This window comes from Colobus angolensis, unplaced genomic scaffold (assembly GCF_000951035.1).
Source record: "Colobus angolensis palliatus isolate OR3802 unplaced genomic scaffold, Cang.pa_1.0 Scaffold183, whole genome shotgun sequence".
Taxonomy (NCBI): Eukaryota; Metazoa; Chordata; class Mammalia; order Primates; family Cercopithecidae; genus Colobus; species Colobus angolensis.
The window spans coordinates 2,799,865-2,821,732 of NW_012114966.1; the positions used below are offsets into that span (position 1 = coordinate 2,799,865).

General features: G+C 42.4%; 1 protein-coding gene across 3 annotated transcripts in view; it reads left to right on the forward strand.

The window, feature by feature from the left end:
- ARHGAP26 (Rho GTPase activating protein 26) overlaps positions 1-21,868 on the forward strand; it is a 474,474-nt gene that overhangs the window by 385,217 nt on the left and 67,389 nt on the right. For all 3 annotated transcript variants that reach the window (XM_011939748.1, XM_011939749.1, XM_011939750.1), the window contains exon 20: positions 6,007-6,157. In XM_011939748.1, the coding sequence (XP_011795138.1) occupies positions 6,007-6,157 (151 nt within the window). The remainder of the gene's footprint in view (positions 1-6,006; positions 6,158-21,868) is intronic.

The following is a 21,868-nucleotide window of genomic DNA, read 5'->3' on the forward strand; positions in this document are numbered from 1 at the left end:
TTGTGGCAGGAAAAAAGTTCCAGCTAGACCCATTAAATGAAAACAAGCACATTCTAGACGCATGCTTTTGGCACTATCACCAAGTGAACAAAGCAGATACCATTAAGTATGATGTGAGTCTGCTTTGTTAAAAGCATGACACACATGTCTGTGTGTGTGTATATGTATATATTCCTCTGTGTTGCAGAATAATTGGACTTTTACACACCAAAATGAATACAGCTGGGGAGTGGCCCGTGCAGGATATTTGTGTGCAGATGCAAATGCTTTTCTATACTTTCTAAGTTAGAGAGAAATGCGTATTTCTTATATATTCACTTGTTTTTAAGTTATTAAAAACAAAACTCCCTAACTGTATCTTTCATGTACTATCTCAAACCCATTTTGTAGTGAGTCGTGGTATAAAAGTAAGTAAACGTGTAGTTTCCTTCTTCCTGATGAGCAAGAATATAAGCCATCTGTACGTGGACTCCCTCAGATCCCAGTCAACTGTAGATTAACAGGAAAGCAACTTTTCCTGAAAGCAAGTTCTCACGTAGAAAAGAGGGCTGTCTCGTGAGTAATAGCGTGTCCATTTAACTCTGATCATTCAACCCCCTATTCAACATTCATCAGAGGCCCATTCCTCCCTTGTGGTTTCTGAAATGGTGTTTTAGGGCCAGTCTTTCTCATTGTGCCTCCATGTCTCTTTCCTGTGAATCAGTGCAATCCCAGGCCAGCTACAGTGACTTCCCCATTCTCTCACGAAATTCAGTTTTATTGGCATTTTTTCCCTTTGCAAAGAAAAGAGTTATTACAGGTGCTATAGGGAAAGAGTCAGTCTGTCCACACAGAACCATAATCAGAAGTCGTTTTGCTGAAGATCATCTGTCAAAGGTTTAATATCATCTTTCATGTACTATGAGCAAAACAATGGATTGACTCTACTTTTCACCTTTTCTTTTTTTTTTTTTTGAGACAGAGTCTTGCTCTGTTGCCCAGGCTGTGGAGTGCAGTGGCGTGATCTTGGCTCACTACAACCTTCGCCCCCTGGGTTCAAGTGATTCTCCTGCTTCAGCCTAACAAGTAGCTGGGACTACAGCTGCCCGCCACCACACCTGGCTAATTTTTGTACTTTTAGTAGACATGGGGTTTCTCCATATTGGCCAGGCTGGTCTCGAACTCCTGACCTTGTGATCCGCCTGTCTCAGCCTCCCAAAGTGGTAGGATTATAGGTGTGAGTCACCGCACCCAGCCTACTTTTCAACTCAATGTGTAGCGTCTGTCATCACCCAAACTCCTTTTTAAGATTTAAAAAAAAAAAATTGCCCAAACTGTTTTGTATACCCAAACATATTACGCAGACTGCTTTCTAAGATTATTTTTATCATAGGGACTGAGGCTGCTGGGTCAGCCTGAAATGAGACCACCTCAGATTTTAGTGTGGCTTGGCATGTCACTATTATCAGGAGCAAGAGCTACAGGGGGTAAAAATTGCTTCGGAAAGTCTGATTCCAAGCTTCCCATGTACTTGGGTATTTCCCAGAGATGGTAAACTCAGAAATTGCTGTACACTCATCATTTTTTATTGCAAAATTCATTAAGCTGCCGTGCTATTATCATCCCATCTTGTCAAGATGATACATTACAGACTTCATTGCAAAACTTTAACAAGCAGGAGAAAGTACACCTCTCTCCTGACCACAGCACTGGAAAGCCTCTGGGTATTTTGTGTTTGCCTTCCTATTTTTTTATATAAATCTCCTTGTCTTTGTAAAACTTCGCGCTGTCTGGTAACTCCCTTTTCTCCTTGTTTGATCATGTGGAGAGTCTGTTCCCTCCTTTTGGCTCTATGAGGCATCCTTAGAGGCTGTTAAAGAACAGTCCTCTTGCCTCTTCTTTTTGCCCTCTACTCTTAGGCACCATGGAAAGTTGGGATATTAGCTTGTATTCTGACAGAGTCCCATGCATGGTGGGAAACCTCCCGCAAATGTTTCATATTTACCCTCCAGCTCTGTGTATTCAGTGAGCCAGACCTGTTCAGGCCTGCCAAGACGTGTGAATTTGGCTTGGCTCTGTGAGTGCTTTCCTGGCCTCGCCTTTGGGTTCTGTGATAAACAGAGCTCCTGCCTCCCGTGTGTGATGGGGTTGCCATTAGAGTGGGTCGGAGTCACTTGGTAAATATGGAAAGTGAAGTCGCTCAGCTCCCAGATTTCCATGGCAACCCCCAGAACAAGTACAATATCACCAAAATTATTCTGCGGCTTTCCTTTTTTAGTTGCAGTGATTTGGTTGCATACTCATGTTTTTCCGTTCCTGATTTGTACAAAAAACAAAAACTCTGCCCACTGTCATCTTTGGTTTCAAGGACATTCATGGTCCCTGTCTAAAGCACCTGAAAAATTCAGTCACACAAAATTACCTCTTTCTGTTCCAGCAGCATAAATTTTTCACTGTGTGTTATTCCCTTATATTTAATATTTATCTTATAACCATTCACGGAGCCTTAGTGTCAGTGACCCGTGGGCTAGGCACGAGGAATGGATGGCTAATGTTGACCTCACCAGCCACATTAATGGATGCCGTGTGGCCAGACAGCATGTCCCTGCCCTCAGGTAGTTTGCATCCTTAAGGACCAAGTTCACATCCAGTTTGTCACTCCTTATAGAACGTATGTTTGTGAAAGCACTGCCAATGCATGCTTACCATTATTTGGGGATTTATTTTATCATTTTCTTGTTGCTGGGGTCTTGTTTTCTGTGACTGATACAAAGACAGATTCTTGTTGACAAACGTGTTTGAGGTGGGCAAGCATTCTCACTGACTTCAACCAGTTTAGGCATACTTCTGAGTTGTGGGCATTCTTTCCTTTTTGTCATGGTCCTCTATGATCTTGTTGACTTGACTCATAACTAGCTGTTTTTCTTTTGAAGCCCACTAGCCTATAATTTTTTTTCCTTCAGCAACATAATTGCCATCAGTCCTTCTTATACCTTCTATGAGGATACCAGAGCTGGATTGAATCATCAGTGACTCAGGGAAGTCTAGCTATGTTATTCGAAGGATTTGCTTATTTTTATTTTTATTTTTTAAAGTGTCTTCTAGACTGCCTGTTTTTGTGCGCTTCTGTCAGGAGCAGTACTCATTTGCCTAGCTGATGAAAAACACTCCTATTTTGAGTGACATTACTGAATATTATTATTACTATTATTTAAAGGAGGCAGAGTCTTGCTCTGTCACCTAGGTTGGTGTGCTGTGTTACCATAATACCTCACCACAGCCTTGAACTCCCAGGCTGAAGCAATTCTCCTGCCTCAGCCTCCCAAGTACGTGGGACCACAGGTGTGTACCACCAGGCCTGGCTAATTTTTAACTTTTTTTTTGTAGAGATGGGGGTCTCACTATGTTTACCAGGTTGATTTCAAAATCTTGGCCTCAAGTGATCCTCCCACTTTGGCCTCTGAAGGCGATGGGATTGCAGGCATGAACCGCCATGCTTGGCTTATTTTCTCCTTATTTCCTAATTGACTCCAAATGCTTTAAAATTTGTCTTGGTATAGTTTGCTGTAACCACTAAAACATTTGACTGGCCATTGATCTTATTCTTATCCTTTCCCTGGAATAATCCTCACCTGCCTACTCACCCTCAGTAAAGATTGTCAGCCTTTCAGCTTAGATCCTCTACCTAGATGTTCTCAGTCTCATTATGTATTGTCTACAGATGATGAAACCTTTCTTCTACAAAATTGTAGTCGCTTTATAGTCAGGCAGTGCCAGGTTTCTGGGTTTTCTTGTCATTTGTCCCAGCAAGGGATACCAATAAAGAGTTGGCCTCTTAGGATGCATATTTGGCCCTCTTGGCTGTAAAACTATGAAGCCTTATGATACATTTTTATACCCTCCTTTACTAATGGATAGTAAGGGAGAAAAATAATCTCCTGCTAACATTTTAGAAAGACAAATATACTTTTAGCAAGATACTGTTTTTAGTTTGTAGAATGATAATCCTCTCCTGGAAAAGTAAATATAATCACAGGAGAAATGTGAGCGATAGTTACGCTCTTCTGTTTCCTAAGAATTCTGAGAATTATGTCACGCAAACTTGGCCCTTTAAGCTTCTCAAAATCAAGTTAATAAAACTGTTTCTCTGTCCTGTCCTGTGAAGCAGTAAATGTCTCCAGTTGAAGACCAGGGAACCGTCCTCACTCTCTTTCTTTATATGGTAGTCTCGAGCTCCTCATGGTCTTTCGGGCATCTTTGTATGTGTGTTTTGTGAAAAGGAAAATCTTACTGATACTGATTCATACTGATAAATGGCACATCCAATCTCTCAGTGATCCCCTTATTATGTAATCTTAGTGTTGTTTTTCTTTCTGGTAGGAAGTTCCCATTTACAGGCCCTGTTAGTCCTCCTACATCTTGGCTCAGTGTAACTCTTTTGGTTTCTCTTTGTTGTCGTTTTTGTTCAAAAATGAAGCTCTTAAAATATGAACAGTTCTAAATCTCAGACATCAGTTCAATCTATTTTTTCCAAATCTACTTTGAGTTCAGTAGTCAGGAGTTAGCCTCACAGGGTTTTTCTCTCTCCTGTGGGGCTTTATCCAGGGCGTTAAGGATTTGCTAAGATATCAGGGGTATTGGGGTGAGTGTGTATGTATTTAGTGTGAGGCTTACTCTCAAATCACTTCATAAGCATACTTTATTTTTACAGACATGACTCGTGCAAAAGGAAAAGTATTTTTATGACGCATCACCCTCTTAATTGCCTAAAGAGACCTGAGTTCAAATGTTGGCCTTTAAATTATCATACCAGTGACTCTAGACTATCCTGTGAGGGACATATTGTAACATACCCCTGACTCACTGCAAAAAGATCCAGGATTAGCCTAGATATGATGTTTAAGTGAATTAATTGCCAGAAGTATCAGTTGATTTTAGTATGATATATCTGTAATCAATAGGGGACAAGAATCACATTCCACATCTATAATATTTTGCTACGGCAATGGTGGGTGCCTGTACCATTTAGCTAGATTATCTCCAAAAATTGTGTTTTCCATTCATGATTCTGAGTTTTTAAAGATGGGAAGAACATAAAGTTCTGTTCTTTGAGCGGTATTCTGAAGTTTACAAGATACATTCCTGCCTGTGATCCCACTTGATCCTCATGACAGTTCCACAAGCTGTGAAAGGCAGTTCTTGTTCTCCCCATTTTATAGATTGTTAACCAGGAATCTAAGATCAAGTAGAAATTGCCTAAGGTCACATAGCCAGTCGGGGCTTGAAGAGAACTCAGCTTTTCTGTCTCTTGGCTTGGCAATATTCTCAAAGCGTGAATATGACTGCTGGGACTGTGGACTCAGGTATTTTGTTGTTGTTTATAGGCAAACCATTCTGCAGCCCAGTACAGAATGATTTATCAAAGAATTCACTTGAAATTAAACACCAAGTACATGGAGCTAGAGGCAACACCGAAAGACGTGTCTGAGAAGGGGTCAGGAATTTAGACTGTTGGAGTCATAAGGACATTGGTGGCTGAATAGTAGATCTTCTCTGGTGAGGCTCTGTGGAATTGAAGGTGGGACATGGCCTGATGAATTAGAGCAATACTAGAGACAGGAGTTTTAGAATAAAAGGTGAGTGTCACAGAAGCCAAGGGGATCTGGGTGAATGTGAGGGGGTCTATGAAGGCTTTTCTCTAGTCTGGCAATCTGCCAGTCAAAAGAAGATGCAATTTGTGGTGCCATGGTAGGGCCACTCTTAGAAAAAATCCTGGCTTATATTAAAGGGGAGATATATCCTGTTACGACAAGGAAGGGGGTTTGCTTTAAAATTTCGAGTCACCTGTTGCCCCTTGACTCTTCCTTTCCCACTTTTAATTGTTAACCTTTTCTATGTTGTTTCTTAAACTTCCCTGGGACCAGAGATCTTAATCCAGTCTTATTCTTTATAAATTTTTGTGCGTGTAGCAATACACTGTCCCTGTGCAATAATAGTAATATGGGACTTGTGACTTTTTCCCCCCAGAGGAACAAAGGAACAGCATCATCAACTCCAGTTTGGAATCTGTCTCATCAAATCCAAACAGCATCCTTAATTCCAGCAGCAGCTTACAGCCCAACATGAACTCCAGTGACCCAGACCTGGCTGTAGTCAAACCCACCCGGCCCAACTCACTGTAAGTATGATGTCCAGGTGCCTATCCCACAAGGACTTTGGTCAGCCATTCCACCTAGAATTTGCTATCTGGCTCCATCTGACTTCGGACCATTGTCCCCTGAACATTATTTAAACTTCCTCCCTAAACTGGGAGCTCAGCTGGCTTGTTGTGGGTTTTTAAAGCGTCATCATCTCAGAGGGAGTTGTTATTCTTAACATACTGCTTCTTAGCCTTGGTGATTTTTGATTTACCGTCCTGCTGAGATGGCTTTGGTGATAGCTATTGCCTGTGCTGGCTGCTGGGCATGAAAAGCAATTTCTCTAAGTTTTACAAACATCCAGGGACTGTAGCAGCTCTGTGGCCGAGTTTGTTTCACTCATCCGTGTTGTCTCGGTTTCCCTCCCCACTGACTATGTTGGAAATGTTCAGTGCCACCTCCGTGTCTGCTTCCATAAGGAAGAGCCTCCAGGAGCCCTTTGTGTCTTCACATCCTCAAACCTTAGCACGACTATGACTTCTTAACAGATACTATTAAAGAGAAGAACCCTTTTTGCTTTATTTTTGGGCATTGAGCACCCATAGTCAGGACAAATGAGTTTGGGGGCTGGTTGTCTAGCCCTCCACAGAAACTAGATCTACTCTGCTAGGATCAGAAAGTTCTCCCTCATGGTTTCAACCCACATTGCTTCACATGCTTCTTTAGACCATCCCATAAATCTTGTCAACTAGCGCCTTTGCAGAAAGAATGTGAGGCCATGACCAGAACAGTTTGACTCTCAGGCTACAGTTATGTAAGACTCAGGAAAAACAGAGATGATTTTGCCTTTCTCTAAGTGAAAATAGATTGAGGTTCAGCCACAGACTGTCTTCAGGGCGGTTGTTTCACGTGGGGAGACACTGGCATGGCGGTGAGATGCTAGGATGTCAGTAACCTTTTCCTGCTCCGCCGCATGCCATAGTTTCATGACAGCACCCTGTCATTCAATTGCTATGAGGTATTTACAAATCTGCAAAATGAGTCTGATAATGCCTTAGAAGACACTAAGGGCTATTAAATACTTGGGAGGAGAGATGACTCCAAAATGGACGTAAGAGGCACATAATAAAAATGTTACTATACTGTAGGATGAAATCTTAAACTGAGAATATCAGGTCTTTTTAGTTGTTGGCAGCTTTAAATCATACTGATGTTCAGGAAGTTTAATTATTTGCCCGTTGAGTGGTAAATCGCATGTTCCTTCACCAAGAAGTGGACCAGTGCCTCAGGACCTCAAAATAATTGAATTTGTTCGGCTTATGGGCAGTGAGTCTCTTCTGGTTCTCCATAGCTGGGCTTGCCTAGGGAGCCTCCCTGCCTTGAGGTTTGGCCTTCTTTTTTTTTTTTTTTTTTTTGAGACGGAGTCTTGCTGTGTCTCCTGGGCTGGAGTGCAGTGGCCGGATCTCAGCTCACTGCAAGCTCTGCCTCCCGGGTTTTTACGCCATTCTCCTGCCTCAGCCTCTGGAGTAGCTGGGACTACAGGCGCCCGCCACCTCGCCTGGCTAGTTTTTTGTATTTTTAGTAGAGACGGGGTTTCACCGTGTTAGCCAGGATGGTCTCGATCTCCTGACCTCATGATCCGCCCGTCTCGGCCTCCCAAAGTGCTGGGATTACAGGCTTGAGCCACCGCGCCCGGCCGAGGTTTGGCCTTCTTAGGCTCTCCTATACACGCTTTCCTAGACTTTAGGGAGATTCTGATTTCTTTACTTTTTTTTTTCCTTAATTTGTTTTAATTTTCTGTACCTAGCAGTTGCTGAAGTTATTTCTTGCTGTGTATGAGCAAGGTTGAATTTCTAGCCCAAGTTGCTTAACATCCCCTGATTTTAGCCAGCCACTACCATTGAGTGGTCTGTAATTTTTTTTTTTTTCAGTGGCTGGTAGCTGTGAGCCCCTGAGTCACTGCTGAGTACAGTGTGTACAAAGAGGTTGCCTAAGCAGCTAAGTGGAAAAGGGGGGTGCGTCTTTTAAACAGGTCCTGAGGAGAAGGCTTGGGATTTTTTATTTTTTAAGTGTCTAGATACGATTATTTTTTTTCCATAACATCCTAGGAATCACTCTGCCTACTTCACACCACCCAGAGGGACTGTTCCCTGCCTGGTACAGATCTGGGGGCCTTTCCTGGGGAAGGGAGGGTGATAACAGGAATGGTTCTACTTGTTTGTCTCTGGAGGAGGATTAGAAAAGGAAGTGTGGGTGTGCCTCCAACAAGACCACTGTCCTTCCAAGCCGAGTGAGTCGCTGATTGATACCTTTGAGTCTTGAGGTCAGGGAAGGTTGTTCCCCGAGGTAGAAGCAGTACCCGCACCAGCACTGATACCAGCGTCTGCCACGGCCCAGAGTGAGAGCCATGCCAAAGTCCCCCATAAGCTCTGCAGGCAGGCTCACAGCCACTTCTCAAACCCAAGGCAGTGAGGTGATTTTCCTGGGTTCCTGTCTCCCTGATATTTTCTGCCTGGGATTTGCTGGCGTGGATCATGCATGGCTGTTAGGCAGTCCTAACAAATGGACCCACAGTACTTTCCCTGAGCAAATTGATTCCGAGAAATCTGTCGGCACACAGATGTGCCATGGTAACAATCACCCGAGACCACTTGGGTCTCAGCCCCAGGTGTGGACCCTTTTGTTCCTGCCATCATTGTTCGGTTGGAAGTGTCCAGAGCTCCTCCAGTGGGAACACTTAATGATGCAGATGAAAATGAGGAACATAGGTGGGCTGGGAGGATTACCATTAGCTTGACTATTAAATAGGCATGAGGTACGGAACCAGCCACCATGAAGCTATCTGTTCTTTTTATTTCCCTTCTTTATTTCACTATTTTTTGTAATGACTGGGATATCATTATGACCAGATAGAAATCTTAGCGAAAGAAACATGTTTGTAACTCATAATACAGTGGTACCTCTGATGATACATTTTGCGGTATTATTAATCTTCCCTAATTCTCCAGGGATATCTGGGTCCTCTTATTTACATGAATGTAATTCTAAATCAGACATCAAAATTAGAGATGCCGTTATTCTACCTGTGCCAGGGCAAGGCTGCTGGGTTTAAATCTTTGGCAGGTCCTCAGCTTGACTCCTGAAGTAGCCATCTCTCCTGAAGAACAAAGGACAATTGGTAAGTCAGGACCAAAGTCCAGCTAGTCTGAAATTGTTAGCAACTGTGGCTGAACCTGTTTTATGCCCAGACCCATGCATGCCAAGCTACCTGGGGTAAACCAGAAAAAGAGGGTTCCTGTCTTCCCCAAGAGTTCACAGTCTAGCTAAGGAAGAAAGGCAGTGGCATATGGCAGTGCTAATAGGGACTTACAAGTCATAGTGTGTTTAGATTTCAACACTATTAACTGAGTATCTGCTGAGTGCACACACCAGGTCGAAGTAGTGGGAAAGGTCGGGTAGATGGAGTGTGAGGTGGGCATTAGGAAAAACTTAGATGGATGGATGAAGAGCATTCCAGGTAAGAGGGATGAAGGAGGCAGAGATGATCCAGAATGGATAAATGCGTTCTGCAGACATGTATATTAGGGGAGAGGGGAGCTGTAATTCCTCCGGTACCACTACTACCAAAAAAGAGACTTGAACGAACCTTTAAAATCAGGAGACTTCACATAAAATTCAGATTTCATGCTGGAACAATTGGACATCCACATGCACAAAAATGAATCTAGATACAGACATCATGCCTTTCACAGAAATTATTTCCAAATGGACCATAGGTCTAAATGTAAAATGCAAAACTGTAAAACTTCTAGAAGATAACATAGGAGAAAACCTCGGTGGCCTTGGGTATAATTATTGACTTACTAGATACGACATTCAAAGTATAATCCGTGAGATAAAAGCTTGTTAAGTTGGACTTTGTTTAAACTAAAAACTTCTGCTCTGTGAAAGACACTCAAGAGAATGAAAAGACAAGCCACACATTAGGAGAAAATATTTGCAAAACACATATCTGATAAAGGATCAGTATCCAAAATATACAAAGAACTTTTAAAATTCAATAATAAGTAAACAAAGAACCCAATTAAAATATGAGCAAAAAATATGAACAGATACCTAATCAAAAAGGACATACAGGTATCAAGTGAGCATAAAAAATATGATTCACTTCTTATGTCTTCAGGGAAATACAAATAAAAACAACAGTGAGATACCACTACACACCTATGAGAATGGCCAAAATTCCAGAACACTGACAACATCGGATGCTGGCAAGGATGTGGAGCAGTGGGAACTCTCACTCATTGCTGGTGGGAATACAAAGTGATACAGCCATTTTTGGAAGACAGTTTGGTGGTTTTTCACAAAACCAAACATATTCTAAGCATACAATCCAGCAATCATGCTCTTTGGTATTCACCCAAATGAGTTGAAATTTATGTCTACACAAAAACCTGCACATGGATTTTGTTAGTAGCTTTATTTATAATTGCCAAAACTTGGGACGCAACCAAGATGTCTATCAGTACATGAAAATGGATAAATAAACTATGGTGCACGTAGACAATGCTATATTATTCAATGATTTTTAAAAATGAACTCTCCAGCCATGAAAAGACATAGGGGAACTTTTAATGCATATTGCTAAGTAAAAGAAGTCAGCCTGGCAGGGCGCAGTGGCTCACACCTGTAATCCCAGCACTTTGGGAGGCCAAGGCAGGCAGATCACTTGAGGTCAGGAGTTTGAGACTAGCCTGGACAACATGGTGAAACCCCATCTCTACTAAAAATGCAAAAAAAAAAAAAAAAATTAGCTGGGCGTGGTGGTGTGGGCCTATAGTCCCAGGCTCAGGAGGCTGAGGCAGGAGAATGGGTTGAACCTGGGAGGCAGAGGTTGCGGTGAGCTGAGATCACGCCACCACACTCCAGCCTGGGCTACAGAGCAAGACTCCATCTCAAAAAAAAAGAAATCAATCTGAGAAGACTACAGTATGATATAATACCAACTATATGGCTTTCTGGAAAATGCAAAATTACAGAATCAATAAAAAGATCAATGGTCACCAGGGATTCTGGGGAGAGGAACAGGGATGAATATTTGGAGCACAGGGCATTTTTTTCACGGTGAGACTATTCTGTGTGATGCTCGAATGGGATATACACAAGACATTATGCATTTGTCAAAACCCATAGAACACAAAGACTGAATGCTAATGTAAACTATGGCCTTTAAGTTAATAATAATGAACCAATATAAATATTTGTTCATGAGTTGTAACCAGTGTATTGCGTTAATGCAAGTTGTTAGTAATTAAGGAAACTCAGAATGTAGAAATAGAGAGGGTATGTGTAAAACTTTCATACAATTTTTCTGTAAACCCAAAACTGCGCTAAAAAATAGAGTCTATTAATATATTGTTTTAAATCCAGATTTCCAGCTTCTTTTGAAATTTCAGAAGAGGTGGCTATACTAAACCTGTGTGGAACTTGGGAGCAAATAATGCTCTCTGGTCTCTATTATCTCACAGCTGGCCTTCTTCACTTTTATACCTAATGCCTGTAGGCCCATAGTCAATTAAAAATGGCCACAGAATCTTTGGAATCCCTCCCATTAAGAGCTAGAGCCCTTGAATCTAGGCTGGCCTTTACCCTTTGACTTATTTTGGCCAATAGAATGTGGAGGAAGTGACATCATGTGCCTTCCCGAGCCCAGGCCACAATGCCTCACAGCTTTCTCTCTCATCCTCTTGGAACCCAGTCACCACGTGAAGAAGCCTGTTGTAGCCTCCTTAAAGACGACAGATTACGGGAGAGAGAAGCCCAGCTATCTCTCTCAGCCCAGCTCAGTATCGGGACCACCAACCAGTTGAATGCAGCTCACCTGGGTGAATCAGGCAAGACCAGCCAAAAGCTTCCCAGACAACGTATAGGTTCATGATAAATATCACACTGTGGTTGTGGGAACCCAGTGAGTTTAGGGTGGTTACATATACAGTGATAGTAAACTGATACAAGGCCTGTGAGTTTGTGACCTTGGAGTCATGGGCAGCTGTCTTGGGATGGGGCTGAGCTGTCTGCGTGCAGAGAAAGGTATGGAAGGGTCTCACTGTAGCATAGTGCAGCATGGAGACTGGCCTCTCAGTTTTCAGAATCTTCTTGGAAAGAAAACAACTCGTAACTGAGATTCTAAGAAACTTAAGAAACAAAATTTATGGCTAATGGCAGAGGCAAACAACAAAGGTGGCTCAAACATTGGAATGGAAAGCAGGAAACCCTAGGTTTTAGTTCTGGCATCAACATTGCCTGGCTGATGATACCAGTCCCTGGACCTGAGCATGCCCACCACCACCACCTTCCACTCTCTCTGGTGGAGGAAGTGGGGCTTATCTACCTCCAAGGGTGAGGGTCATTCAATGGGTGCTTACCGAGGGCTGCAGAAACAAATCGTTCTCTCCTTCTACAATGACCAGTGGGGCATCATGCCAACTCCCTTCTGGGAGAGAGTGATTTTAAAGAAGGAAGTAAACAAATGCTGAGAAAGAAGTCAGGGGACGCCCCACCAGGGCCATAACATGCTGCAGTAATTTCCCCAAATTAGAAACGACTAGGTGAATGCCTTCTTTAGACCACAAAGATTGAAAGATTGAAAGAAAACTAGGAGGGCTGGGATGATTACCGCAATGACGGAACCCAACCTTGGAGTTCTCTCTGCCTAAGTGGTCCCCACCCCTAAAAAATAACTAACTGCTCAGTAGTCTCATAAATAAAACTAATTTTTTCTCGTCCTTCCCCCTTAACACACACTCTCATGCATTTCCAAGTTATTTCTGGTGACCTAAAAGACACGCATGCCAAACGCCTGCAGATTCTGCCAGAGTCAACCTTCCTCTCCTGTCTCAGTGGCCAGAGAACAGTCCCTGGAATTCAAAGGATAAACAAGGCCTGCGTCCAGACAGAGTTGTTTCTCTGAAACATTGCTGGCTTCTGAGTTTGATTCAGCTGCTCTCTGATGAAATTCAGGGAAAACTTGCCTTCAGAGATATCTCTCAGATTTTACGTATCTTCAGCTTAGCTGGTCAGCATTCATTCCACAAATATCAATTGAACTCCTACCATGGGCCTGGTGGTGTTCTGAGTGCTGAAGGTACAGTGATTTAAAAATATTTTTTAAAAAAAAAAGAGTTTCTGCTTTCATGAATTTTATATTCTAGTGGAGACAGGAGATAAATCAGTGTTTAACACAGTATATCACACAGTATATTGAGAAGTCCCAGGGAGAAAGCTAATGGAGAATCAAGGAGATAGGGATTTGGAGGGGAAGGAGGCAAGTGACGTCAGCTCTCTGTACCTCAATTTTCTCATCTGTGAAATAGTGTGATCATAACCTCCTCAAATAAAGTGGCATGAAAATTAAGTAAGATCATCTTTTATTTACATATTTTAGTACTGTGTATGGCAATTATTAGTATTATTTTGGAGGGCTACCCGCACACACTATCCTTACATTTTTTCCAGTCCCTCAGCCATGGTATGTATTTTTCCTGTGCAGAGAAATATCCCTGGCTGTCCCACTCACCTTCCCCCACCAGCCTCCTACCTTGAGTCTGAGACTGGAGCTATAACTCAGTCCAGGCTGTAAGTTATCATTTAAGAGGAGGAAGGAACTTCTGCTGTGGAGGCAAGTGTTACCCCTCCTTAAAGCAAGACCGGCTAGGGTAGACACGCCACGCCCTGTTCCTGGAAGATTTGGAAACCTCTGAATCCCACAGGGTACCTGATAAGTTGTGTGCATAGCTGTTATTTATTGAGACCAAATGCATGGCAAAATGTATAATATGCATTAGACAAGTGATAATTAATGACATATTTTTTAAAAAAAGCAATTTTACCATCCCCATGCTATTTTATGCCAAAGGGTTACACCCAAACAGGCAGCTATGATTTTACTAGAATTGTCTCTATTTGTCATCCTTTGGAATGTGGGGCTTTGAAAGAGGAAGTTTTCCTCTGTGGCTGGATCAGCTTTTTGTGGAGCAGGATGTTTCCTTTTAGATTGAGGATTCTGTTTCTCACCCACCTCCAAGCAGAAAAGGTCTCTTCAGACCGGTTTGCCTGAAAACTTGGTGACATTCCTCACCTTTGGAAATAACCTGAACACCTCGTTGTTCTCAAGAGGATTCATTTGCCTCTCCTTGCTCCCCACAGTGCCCTTGGTGATTCCAGCTTACTTACTTGTTCATTGTTGTTTCTTGGACATGCCAGATACCCTCCCTCTGTCACCTCAGGCTCCTGGGCTGTGGAAGCCACAGCTCCGCCCCGTAACTAGGCCATGTTCCCTTGACATTTTCAGTTTGTTACTGGTGTGACCCATTTTCTGAGTGGCTTCATGTCCGCTTTTCCCTTTCTCTAAGCAAGATCTCACTCATCAATCAGGAGCCCAGCTGGGCTTCCCTTGGTTGAGGGTGGAGATTCCTGCCTCCATCCAATTTTTATTAGATAAATGGGTTTGGTTATTAGTGGTGGTTCTTCTTTTTTAAAATATAAAAATTGCTTGAGACAGCCCTCACACTTGATGACCCAGTAGGATTTCTTTCCCAAGCACCAGGGACCCATTGGTGACACTTGGATCTCTACGGCCTGTCAGCAGAGGGGGTGTGGGAGGAGGTAGGGGCAGGGCGCCGTTTGAATGCCTAGCCACATCCCTGTTTTCCAGCAGAGTGGAAATCACAAATGGAAAAATGTTTTCCTTTACACATATTGTTCTGTTCTTTTCTCCTGTATAAGCTAAAATCATATAAAGGGTCTGTATTTTCTCTTTCAACTTATATATCTTGCTAAATACCCTAAAACAGTTTCCAAAAATTGCCCTGATGTACAGTACATGCTTAAAGTCTTGGGGTTTAATTAAAGGTATGAATGACTGAATTTCATTTTGAATTTAGCTGCCCTCAAATGCCTTATGACACTGTATTTTATTTGTGTAAGTTTAGGCATTTTAAATCTCAAAATTTTGGTAGAATATATGGGAAGGAAATACACTTAAGATTTTGCATGGCTTTTCAGCATTGTTATGCCTGTAAGGGAACTTTGAAGGAACTCTAAAGTGTTATTTTTCTTATTTAGGATTAGAATTGTTTCTACCTCTGTGTATTTAATCTGAGGGATCTTATTCATAGATTCAGATTCTAAATTGAGTAAATTAAAAGTACATTAGAGTTCAAGTACTGCTTTTGAAACCTTTTTTAGTCAATCTGGAAAGCAGATGCTTACTTAGCTAGGAAAGCATTCCTAGTTGGAAACAGCCTTAGAATCTTGTTTTTAACTCCTTCTCTGCATTAGGGATCTGGAGAGCCATGCGGGATGTACCCGTAGGCTTCATTTGGTCTCTATTACACTGGTCTTCCAAGGCAGACTCTTAGTTCCTGTGCACTGGTTCTCGGAGTGTGGTCCTGAGACCAGCATCATTGGCGTTACCTGGGAGCCTGTTAGATCTACAGAATCTCAGGCCCCACCCCAGACCTGCAGGATCAGCATATTCTAGAAGGAGGGCCCTGTAATCTGTGTTTTACCAAACCCTGCAGATGATTCTGATACATGCTCAAGTCTGAGAGCCATAGTGCATAGTGATCTAGTGCGTTAAGCTCATGGACTTCCACCAGAATAAAATCAGGACTTACCTCAGTGTAAAGCTCTCAGGGCCAAGCCTGTGTCATCACCAGCACCCTCTGATTGTCTGTGCAGTGATGACAGTACTGGGGCTTAACTGAGCTCTGCCCGTGGCCTTTGGGATCAGTCACAGCTTATACAGCTGAAGAGGGATGGGTTTGCTTTTCACAGGAACCTATTAGCTCACCAGTGCTGCACTTTCAATCTCCCCCAAAAAACCCAGTCAGCTGCTTTGCAAATGCGTGCCTGTTGGTTACAAATCAAGACAGGGTGGATGCATCAATTAAGCCAGTAGATATTTTTATTGTTTATCTATGGTGTGCATAACATGAAAAGATCAAGATGTTGGTATTGACAGAAAAATAGCTCCCAGGCTATGTGATACTGAAGGTGATGGATGAGCATCAATGTGGACAGATTACAGATGTCTAAATCAGCATTTTGCAAACTGGTACAGGAAGGGAAGGGGGCAAGAGCTGCATTGGACTAAGTTCAACAGATTCTTTTTTTTTTTTTTTTCTCGAGACAGAGTCTCACTCTGTCATCCAGGCTGGAGGTCAGTGGTGTGATCTTAGCCGACTGCAACCTCCACATCCTGGATTCAAGCAGTTCTCCCACCTCAGCCTCCCAAGTAGCTCTGACTACAGGTGCACACCACCACATCCAGCTAATTTTTGTATGTTTTGGTAAAGACAGGGTTTCACCATGTTGGCCAGGCTGGTCTTGAACTCCTGACCTCAAGTGATCTGCCTGCCTCAGCCTCCCGAAGTGCTGGGACTATAGGCATGAGCCACCATGCCTAGCCAGTTCAACAAATTATTGGCTAGAGAACTTCTGAACCTTTAATAATGTCCATCATGAAAGGGCATCTGTTATGGTACATTTCCTTAATACATTGACCATAGTACATTATTTCTACAGCACTTCTCTTAAGCCTGTTGAAACAGCGTTCCATGGTTTAGAAAATGCTATTCTAAATCAACACTCTACTTTTGAGGGGGGAAATGTATTTCTCATAATGGATGGCATTATTTATGGTAAAGATCCTTCCAGAGAACAGAGATTTTCTTTATAGCTAAGTGTATGACCACAAATAACTTTCTGAAGACTGAAATGGGTTATAGGTTTATATCATGTGAAAAGCATCGGTAAGCTTGAGAATCTGGGGCAGAGCAAAGCCTGTGTGGCCTGATTGTGGATCTACCAGGGTCAAGCCTCAGCTCTGCCATTTCCTAACTGTGTAAACTTGGGAAAGTTATTTGCTATCTCTGAGCTAAACCTCTTCCGTGAAATGGTAATAATAATAATAATAATAATAATACTTACTTTTAAGATTATAAGATAATGCCTTCCTCATACTTAGTAAATGGCCTCGTTCAGAGTATTAGTCAATAAAACCAATCAATAAAAATTGGTTTCTACTATTATTTTTATTCCTTCTTATTATTTGCTCTCAGACTGCCCCCACTACCAATGAACAAACCCCTAGTATTGATTTCTTCCCATGGTGGCAGCAGATGGACAGTCAATATTTATTTTTGTTTATTTGTTTGATTCTGATGTAACATAAAGCAACACAGATTAAAAACATTGATATAATTAACTATAAATAATAAAATACACTGAAATCAATAGAAGTGCTCCTCTTCCAAGACAGGCATCAAAGAGCGTTTGGTCAAAGCCCCCTACCCTATTGTTCCTCTGTTGGGTGGAGTCAACTGGAAACTACGCTAATTAGACTAGAAACCAATTGCAATCTCAACTCTCCACTGGGGAAGAATTTAGCTTCAGGAATTCCTCTCCAGCCTAGGACTGTGTGTTGACTTGACTGTCATTATGGCAAAAAGGAAAAGAACTTCTGAAAAAAAATTTATCTGGAAATGTAGCATCTTAGTCATTCACTGCATTTGCACTATCAAATTCTCTTCTAGTGTCTGTCACCTTCCTTCACAAGGAAGCAGTGGAGTTCTAAGACATTGCTTTAATGTTCCTTCTAATATTCTTTACAAAGTGAAGGCAGCTGGTGATGGGGCTATTCCCTGGCTGTTGTCAAAAGTACTCAGAAAAGGGATAAAATAGCTGTATTACAGACTACCCTATTACCTCTTGTTGCCCTATACAGGAGAAGTCTTGTCTTCAGAGAAAACCAAGATGTTATTGTCCACAAACAAATAAAGACAAAGGTGTTCATCCAAGGATGACATATTATGATCCTAAGAAGAAACTTTGGTGCATTTGAAATAACGTAACTCAAGGAGGGTTTATTTACCAAAGAGTTGGTGCCGAGGAATCACAAGAGATAGTACAGTAAGTCAGGGCTAGCAGCTGCTGCCCAGTCACCACCCTTAGCTAAGAGGACATGAGAGGAAAGTGGTACGGGATCCCAGAAGGATATATGAGTTGGTGCCTTGACAGGAGCAGTGACCTTTGGTCAAGGGACACAGCCAGACCTTTCAGAAATGGAATAAATGCCTTGGCCCTCTCCTTCCACCGCTAGTCTGAAGAGCTCCCCATTGGTGAACCCAACAGGAAGCCAGAGATTGCAAAAGCCCTGTTGAAGAAATCCGTGCTGGTTAGATCCCAGAGAAGAGATCAGGGTTAAGATTGTGTCTGGAGAGGCAAATTAATGATGTCCAAAGAGTGGAAACAGCAGGAATAGCTATCAATAAAGGACAGCCTAAATAAATGGTAGAGTTGAGTACTGTCCAGTACAACAGAGGAATTAGGTAGTTCTGTATGTGCTGGTCTAGAGCTACCTTCAAAGGCACATTAAGGGGGAAAAAGAGGTGCAGGACAGTGTGCAGCTGTGACTCTCAGTCCAGACAGCACATTAGCACCACCTGGGGAGCCTAAAATAAAATATACCAACACCTAGGCCCCTTCCCTGGAGCCTCAGAGTTAATTGATCTGATGTAGGGTCTAAGTTGTGGTGTGTTTCTTAAGCCTCCCAGGTGATTTTGATGTGCAGCTAGATTTGAAAACCATCAGTGTACATTATATGATAGTATTTTATATAAGAATCCAGGGATATAGACACACATGGGTGGGTGTAATATCTGTAATATTTCTGGGAAGATACAGGGGAATGAATCCGTGTGGTTTTCCCTGAAGGAGGCAGATGGGATGGTGATCTGTGGCAGAAGGAACACTGACTTTTCATTTTAGCACTACCCTCTTGTAGTGTGGGATTTTTTTTTTTTTTTTACATGTGCATGCGTTGACTGTTTAGCTTCAAAAACTCAGAAATACATTTGCTTAGTTTTGAAATGACCATCCATTCATTCTCTTGAAGCTTTGGAACATGTCTTTGTGAGAAAAGATTTTTTTTTTTTTTTTTTTTTGAGACGGAGTCTCGCGCTGTCGCCCAGGCTGGAGTGCAGTGGCGCTATCTTGGCTCACTGCAAGCTCTGTCTCCTGGGTTCACGCCATTCTCCTGCCTCAGCCTCCTGAATAGCTGGGACTATAGGCACCCACCACCATGCCTGGCTAATTTTTTCTATTTTTAGTACAGACAGGGTTTCACCATGTTAGCCAGGATGGTCTCGATCTCCTTACCTCATGATCCACCCGCCTCGGCCTCCCAAAGTGCTGGGATTACAGGCGTGAGCCACCACACCCGGCCAAGATTTTTCTTTTTAACGTTAAAATTTTTTGTATTACCTCAATAGCTAGGAATCTAAATGAGATGCTATTTGATGGAAGAGTAAGGTCTTTACCGAGAAGTTGTTGCTTTGGGTGTGTTTTTTTTTTCTTTCTTTTTTTTTTTTTTTCTTTTTAGACAGGGTCTCACTCTGTTTCCCAGGCTCAGTGCAGTCGTGCAATCACAGCTCACTGCAGCCTCAACCTCCTAGGCTCAAGCGATCCTCCCACCTCAGCTCCTGAGTAGCTGGATAGTCCCAGGCATGTGCCACCATACCCAGCTAATTTTTTATTTTTTGTATAGTTGGGGTCTTGCTATGTTGTCCAGGCTAGTCCCCTGGATGCAAGAGATCCTCCCACTTCAGCATCCCAAAGTGCTGGGATTGCAGGTGTGAGTAATCATGCCTGGGCTGGTAAGTGAAAATGAAATTAAGGCCATTGGTCGTTGGTCATTGAATCATTCCGTCAATAGCCAAATGGCTCCCTTTCTCCAGGCTGGCCTCGTCCAGGGCTCCATGTCAGTTTAGTAAGTGGTAACTCTTGGCACAGCAGAGGAAATCATATATGGAGTTAATTGAGCTGTCACTCGGGGAGCTGAGTAGAACCAGTTAGACCCCTGCCTCTGGGCTATTTCAGATTTCTTTTTTTTTATTTTTTGAGGTGGAGTCTCTCACCCTGTTGCTCATGCTGGAGTGCAGTGGTGCAATCTCAACTCACTGCAACCTCCACCTCTTAGTTTCAAGCGATTCTCATGCCTCAGCCTCATGAGTAGCTGGGATTACAGGTGCGCGGCACCACACCCGGCTAATTTTTGCATTTTTAGCAGAGACGGGGTTTTACCATGTTGGCCAGGCTAGTATCAAACTCCTGACCTCAGGTGATCCACCCATCTTGGCCTCCCAAAGTGCAAGGATTACAGGCACAAGCCACTGCACCTGGCCTCATATTTCTTATTAAAATTAGGGAGCCCTAACTTGAGAATCCAGAAAGTCAATTTAACATTGAGCAGCTACTCATGAACTCCTCCTCCAATCCCCAACCAACATTGTGAAATGTAAGTAGTTCAATTATGTTGAGCTATATATAGTTCTTTCACCTGATCTTCATCTGTCATTCTCCATCTGCTATCTACCCAATTTCCTTTGAAAGCTCCATTTTAAAGCGGAATATATAATGGAAAAACCTTAACTCCTGACCTTTATGGAGATATACTAGAGTTACTCAATAATAATTAGCAGTTGCCCTGGTAACCTCAGACTTACTGCTTAAATCACCTGTATTTTTCACCATCCCCTGCCTGCAGGACAATAAGATCACCGGCTTTATGCTAATGAAAATGGGGACATTTTAGTAATTTTATAATCCTTTTCAGCTTCTATTGTAAGGGTAGAATTATATTGTTTGTGATTATGCTCACTAAAAAGAGGCTTTTTGTTTTGTTTTTTAGTTACCAAAGCAGTGAGATAGAAATCATTTTTGGTTTTGAGCAAATTGGAAAGCCCTGTGCAGTCTATTTTGTTTACCACTGTACTGAAAACCTTTGAAAACTTAAGTAGGTGAAACTTGCAGACTATAATGTAAGGATGATGGCCCTGAGATAGAAAAGGAGAATGAAATTGGCAACTCTGTCATATCACACGTCACAGACAAAGATGAGTAAAGCCCTCTAACTCCAGCACTTTGACTTGCACAATGCTGCTGAAAGGTTGGTAAATCCAAAGCTGAAGCACAAGAGAGATTTCTTCAAATGAATGTGTTGGCTTCTGCTCTGTCTCAGGGAAAGCCTGCATCCCCTCCGTAGCATCCATGTACTGTGCCTTATGGCATAAAGCTCATGGTAGGAGCTCCATATAATTCTCTGCTTCTTCTGGAGGAGAAACACCCTACTCCCAAACACACACACACACACGCAATCCCCTTTCCCATTTTTCCCTTGATCCTTTGCGTGGAAGTAGAATTAGAGGACATATGTCCTTAGTCATCCCATAACAGCATTTAAAATGTTCAGTTGTCACACAGTGAAAATAAACTGGCAAGAAATCAGAAATCAGGAAATGGAGTCATGGGAATCCTGGACATACTAATCCAAAAGAGACAAGATCTACATGTTAGTGATGGCCACAGCCAAGGTAATCTCATCCCAGAGAGCAGTCAGACTCTGCACTATCCCAAGAGAAGACTACAAACATTTCATATGAGGAAATGAACACCCACCAATTGCCCTTACTCCCCGCTTTCCCCTTCAGCCTCAATGGAACACAAACTTATTTTCATCTAATATTTCCCTTTGGAGTATGGCACTGCCTGTTGAATATTTGCTACTGTAGCCTAACTGCACTCTGGAGCACTCACTAATATCAGCATCCAGAATCGACCAGCTCTGACAGACAGTCCCTTCCCAGTCAATGAGCAAACACTTACTGAACACTTACTATTTAAGACACTAT